This window comes from Melozone crissalis, unplaced genomic scaffold (genome assembly GCF_028551555.1).
Source record: "Melozone crissalis strain CALT ecotype California unplaced genomic scaffold, PUWL_Pcris_2 ptg000057l_1, whole genome shotgun sequence".
NCBI lineage: Eukaryota > Metazoa > Chordata > Aves > Passeriformes > Passerellidae > Melozone > Melozone crissalis.
This window is the reverse complement of record NW_026535835.1, coordinates 2,925,898-2,931,897: the sequence shown is the minus strand read 5'-3', so window position 1 is coordinate 2,931,897 and position 6,000 is coordinate 2,925,898. Positions and strand designations below refer to the sequence as shown.

The following is a 6,000-nucleotide window of genomic DNA, read 5'->3' as shown; positions in this document are numbered from 1 at the left end:
CCCCTCCTCGCCACAATTAATACGATGAATTTGCCATGATTGATCCGTATTAATAGCTGGGGTGGGTGGGCGTGTTTTGGGGCTCTTTTTTTCCTCCCCTTTTTCTCTTTTTCCTTTTTTTTCTTCTTTTTATTGTTTGGTTTTGTTTTTGGAGGGGCCGGGCTGGGATCTGATCTCCACTCCCGAGTCCATCCCTGGTCGGTGCCTGAGAAAATTGCATCTGGATGCATCGTTATTATTATTATTGTGTTTGATCCAGGGAGATAAAGGAGGAGGGGGAGAGGAGTGCGTGTTGGTGGGGAGGGGAAGGCTGCACCCTTCCCTGCACACACACACACACACACATACACACACGCAGACAGAAAGGGAGTTCTGTACATCTACATATATATTTTTCCCCCCCTGGAACTTCTTTTAGTTGGGGAGGAAAGGAAGAAAGAAAATAAATTTTGTGCAAGGAAATACTCTCAGCTCCCTCCTTCCAGCGGGTCTCCTTTCTTTATTTTTTCCCCCCTTCTTCTCAACCTTTTTTCCTCTCTTTCGAAGATCCTCGTCCTCCCAGCCCCTTGATCAAAGCATTCCGCTATTCTGATTTATTGCCTGCTTGGTGAGGCTTTTTTTTTTTCCTTTCTCTCCGTGGCTTTTTTTTTTTTTTTTTTTTTTTTTTTTTACAAAGGCGACCTGAGATCAGCCATTACTTTCCTTGGCTCGCTTATAGGAATCTCTTACATTTGGTGCTTGCTGCTGGTGGTGGTGGAACCGCACTCGGATTCTTTCATCCCCCCCACCCCCTTGCTGTCCTCTCCTCCCTCCCTTTCTCCTTCCCTCTCTCCCTCCCTCCCTCCCCCGTTATTCCGCCGGGGGAGCCGGATTTGTGGCTGCGGTGGGGCGGGGGGGGACGAGAGCGAGAGGGAGAGCCGGCGAGAGACATGGATGGCCCGGCGCGATGCAACGGGCTTCGGAAGAAGCGGCGATCGCGGTCCCAGCGCGACCGGGAGCGGCGAGCCAAAGGCGGGCGGCGCGGCTGTGCCGCCGGCGGGGCCGCCGGCCCCGGAGCCGCCGCGCTCTCCTCCTCGGGCTCGGAGAAGGAAGACAATGGGCCCCCGCCGCCGTCCCGGCCGCGGCCCCCCCGGAGGAAGCGGCGGGAGTCCTCCTCGGCCGAAGAGGACATTATCGACGGTTTCGCGATGTCCAGCTTCGTCACTTTCGAGGCGCTGGAGGTAGGAGCGGCGGCGCTTTGTGTGCGCCTCACTGTGTGGGGGCAGCGGCGGGGGAGCCCCCGCGGCGCCCCCCGGACACCCCCCCCGCCCCTGACCCCGGTCCCCGGGCCGGCCCGCCGGGGGTGCCCGCGGGGGCGGTCCCGCCGCCCCCTCCCCGTCCCCGGGGTGCCCCGCTGCCCTCCCTTCTCCCGGCTGCCGCCGACACCTGCAGCCCGGCGCGCCGCTCCCGGCGGGCGGCGGGGCCGGGGCCATCCCCCCGCGCGGGGAGCGGGGAGTTGTGCACGGTCCCCCGGCGGCGCTTCCCCTCCCCTCCCACGGATCAAACTTTTCTCGCGCCGCCGTGGCCCGGCGGGGCCGCCCACTCGTGTCCGCGGGGCCGCGCGTGTTCCTCGGGGCGGTCGCGGTGCCGCCGCGGGCGGGGGGCGCCCGGCCTGCCGCGCTCCCTGCCGGCGTGTCACGAGTGGGCCCGGCGGCGGGCGGCTCGAGTCATCCCCGGCGCGAACCGAGGGGCTGGCAGAGCCCAGGCCGGGCCGGGCGGAGGGAGGAGAAGCCCCGCGGGGCTCCCCGGGCGTCGCTTCCCTGCTCCCGGGCCGGCCTCGCCTCTCCGCGCTCCCTCCGCCCAGCCACTCGCGAGCGTGGAACCGCTGTCAGCCCAGCCTGGGTCCTGGTGGTGATGCTGCCATGGAAGGGAACCTCCAGCCTGTGTGCTTGAAGGGCTTTGTTGTTTGCAAGTTCTGATCGGGAGAAGTTTGCTGTGGTGAAAAGGAGATTTATTTGCGTGTACGTGCACTGGAGGCACAACTGGAAGGATGATGAACTGTCAAAATAAATGTGGAGGTGAAGCTGATTGTTTAACAAAAAAAAAAAAAAAATCTGTGTAGCTTTTCAGATGTTTAAATATTTAGCCAGGAATACTTAGTGGATTTTCAGGGTTTTGTTTGTTTGTTTGTTTCATTTTGTTTCATGTTTTGTAGCCAGATTTTGTCCTTGGTTACACCTGTATCCATCCACACTATGCCTCCAACAGAACTTACTCTGGTGTAATTAAGAGAGGATTTGTTCACTCCAACAAACCTCCACATGGTTGGTGTTAGACTCGTGTAAGCAAAAAGGAACAAATGCTGAGGTAATGTCCAGATACAATTTATCCACCATTTCTCACCTGGTGAGCCCATCCACAAGTGCCCTGCTCAAACCAGAGGGACCAAAAGTGTGAATACGTGATTATTGTCAGGAGAGAAATTTGTATGCTTCTGTTTCGGACAAAATTCTGATTTTCCTCAAACAAAGCCCTAGTTTGTGTCATTAAGCATTTTTATGGGAATAAGGACTTGAGAATTTGGCTGTAGTCCTTTTTGGAGAGGAAGTGAAGAGCAAGTTTAGAACTTGGTAGGGCATTTTAGAAAATGTCTTTATTCTGTTTCACTTCTTATTTGTTTATTTTCTACTTGAAAATAATTGCTGTGCTCTCTTTGCCAGGCCAAGCATGGCTACTACTTGCATCCTCTCATAATCCTGTATCACTAAAAAGGAGCACAGATACATTACCCAGTTCTGCCAGCTAATATCATGTTCAGATAAAACAATAGCTTGCACACTGAGACTTGACACACTTTTAATGTTCATGTGATAGGTGGCACGTTTTGACCTAACGATTTCATGCTGCGTTAAGAAATAATGTCACAAAATCGTTGTTAGGTGCTTTTTCCTGCAGCTCCGTGTGCACGTTTAGAAACTTGTTTCTGAAGATCAGAGGGAGATGAAGGTGTCTAAGGCACAAGCCCAGTGTGGCAGGAATTGCTCTGTGTGTTGTGTGCAGCAGCCTGAAGTTTTTATTGTGATTGTGGTGTTGGTGAGGAGGTTGTGAGCAGCTGATGGTGTGAGATAGCCGAGCCCTGGTGAGATGTTTAGGTGTTAATGTGTGTGAGTTGAGTCAAGAAGCTCTGCCCCCAGCTTGTTGGAGGCCATGGAGATTTTCCCCAGCTTCCAGAAGACACTCGTGCCCAGAATGTAGACAAGACTTTCAGAGCCCGTGCCTTGGGCTTGAACTTCAGCCTTTTCTTGGGCTTAGCACAGCTGAAAGGGTGCAGGGACAGTGTTTTGTCTGCCTGGTGTGAAAAACTGTGAGAAGGAAAGTGCAGAACATTTCACCCACTGGAGGATCTAACCCATGGTTATGGAGAGGGGACATGGGTGGATGGTGGCTCCTGCAGGAGGGGACAGCCACCCTGGAGGGACAAGGCTGAGCTCTCTGCCTTTGGGGACAACCTTGCAGCTGTGGGGGTGTGAGGTGTCACCACCTCACCTTCTTATGTATCAAGTTGCAAAAAAAGGAGCAAGAACTTTCACACAGCGTGATTTCACCTTTTACTAAATTGGCTTTTACTTTTTACTCTTTACTAAACAGCTTTTACTAAATGTTTTTGCTTTTTGTTGGGGTGACCGAAAAAGCCCAACCTGTGCAAAATACCAGGTTGTGTGAAGCTTGTGGATGGCAAAGGGACCCAGGTGCTGCACAAGAACACAGATCCCGTGCCACTGTAGCTTCAGGAGGAGTCATCCAATCTGTTGTGGTTATGTTGATAAAAGTTCCCATCCCTTGAAGCAAAACTTTAACCAGCTCCCACTCTGGGAACTGCTTTTCTGTCCAGGTGTCAGTAGCCTTGTCATACTTCTCAAGTGTAAATTGTTTGGTGTTGAAGTAGAGGCCATCTGCTTCTGGTTATGTGTCTCTGCATTTGTGGCACCCCATACCTTGATGTCTCTAATGTTTCTGTGGGGAATACACAGGATGAGGGAGTTAAATGAAGACAGTGGGATCTCACTGTGGATTTTTTCCTTCTTGGAGTGACAGCTGAGCAATTCCAGTGTCATTGCAGATGTGGCCAGACTGATCCTTGCCTGGCCTTGCAAGACTTCAGTGTAGCTGTGTGCAACAGGGGCCTGTCCCCTACATTGGGGAACATTTTGGAGCTTTGACCTTCAGGAACCAGCCCTTGATGTGTAGTAAAGCAGCTGAGATGTGGTCCTGCCAGATTCTCCTGTGGTGGCCTTGCTGGACTGACAGCAGCAAGCCCTGTGGTTCACTCCAGAGCAGTCACTCACACTTTGCTGCCCTGAGCTCCCCAAATGTCCGGCCTGGAAAAGCAGGAAGGCACAGACCCTCTGTACCTGTGTTAGTGTGCCCAGTGGCTTTTCCCAGCTTGGAGGAGCCTGTGCTGCCCTGCTGGTGTGTTTGTTGCCAGCAATAACAGCGTGAGGTTCCCCAAATCCAGGTGGGCATTTTAGACACCAGCTTGACAGGGAAAGGTCATTTCTCAGAATGTGATAAATCAATCCATTGGAGTGACTTTGTCCATGATGTGCTCTGGCAGTGCTGGCAAGGAGGCTTCTGCAGAGCTCTCTGGTGGGGTGAGATTTCAGGCAGATGTTTGTCTCCCTCCTACCCCTGGTGCAGAGGTGTCCAGGCAGCAGACTGACGTGACATGGCTGTTGACGTGCTGTGCTGAAGATGGTTTGCTGTGATGAGAAAGGAAATCTGACCTGAATGTTAAGATGGCTTAAAGCCTGGGAAGTACTTTATGTTTCCTGAGTCAGCTCTGACCATCCCTATGGAGTAAGCAGTTGGTTTCAGGTTTTCTGAACACTGAGTAAGGTAATGAGTTTTTTCTGCGGATGTTTGTTTAGCTTCAACTCAGGCAGCTCATCTGACAAGCCTGAAATGGGACACAGATATTTATAAAGCCCAGATAGAAGTGGGGTGGGAAGCGGGAGACTCGCATTTAGATGGGGATTCTTGTTTCATAAAACTGTCACAATTTCTCAGTGTGCATTTGCTGAGCTAATTTCTGTTCAGCACACAGGCATTAGTCTGTTTTGAGACCGTGCTAAATTATCATCAGGTAAAGCCCAATATAATTAATTACAAATGAGAAATGCTGACAAATATTTGTCAAGGAGCTGTTTAATGAGCTTCAAATTCTGTGTCAGATGATTCCATCCACCTAGTGTAAATAATTTTTAAGCAATTGTTCCATGGTGTTTGTGTGGTTTAGGCAGATGTTAGCTGCAGCACTTTTACAAGTTGCAGAGATAGCATGAGACTAGATGGAGTAAAGCTTAACAGCTGATCTGGGCTTTAAAATAGAGACACTACAGAAACAAAACGTGCAAGTATCAGGGAGGTTTTGAAGGTCCTGTGGTCTCAGTTGTGTGTCTGTGTGCACTGACAGTGTGGCTCTGTGTATGCATCTGAATGCAGGAATTTGCTTTAATAACTGCTGTGTGATACTCATCTCTAGGCACAGCCCACTGAAAATAGAAATAGCTTGGCTGTGTGACAGCAGGAGCTTTGAGCTGGACACCAGAGTGGCTTGGCTTGCTGTGTGCTTTTCCTCCCCAAATCATTCTCTTCTCACCAATCTTCTAGCTGGCCTGATTAGCCTGTTTGCTTAAATTCTTTGAGATTTCAAGCAGGTTTGTTCTGCCTTGTCTCTATCCCTTCATATTTCAAAAGGAATTTGATCTTCCTGCCTTACCACAGCAGCATCATAACATCAGATGTTTGTTTAGTGCTGTCAGCAAATCTTGGTGGCCCTTCTTGTGTTTATTGACTGCTTAGATGCTTAGGTGTTTGTCCCAGTCTCTGTTTGCACATGCAAGTCTGCAGATTTAGACCATCAGAGAAAAGAAGGGAGTAACTAAATGAAGATATCTGGGGATGAGGAGAGGCATTAAGTTTTGTGTGACACTGGGATATCATACCAAGTGATGCATTTAT

The 6,000-nt window shown here is 50.9% G+C and overlaps 1 protein-coding gene across 3 annotated transcripts in view; it reads left to right on the top strand.

Moving 5' to 3' along the window:
• The first annotated feature begins 929 nt into the window (after positions 1-929).
• The window catches only part of AUTS2 (activator of transcription and developmental regulator AUTS2), a 796,934-nt gene continuing 791,863 nt past the window's right edge, over positions 930-6,000 (top strand). For all 3 annotated transcript variants that reach the window (XM_054287135.1, XM_054287134.1, XM_054287133.1), the window contains exon 1: positions 930-1,220. In XM_054287135.1, coding sequence (XP_054143110.1) covers positions 930-1,220 — 291 coding nt within the window. The remainder of the gene's footprint in view (positions 1,221-6,000) is intronic.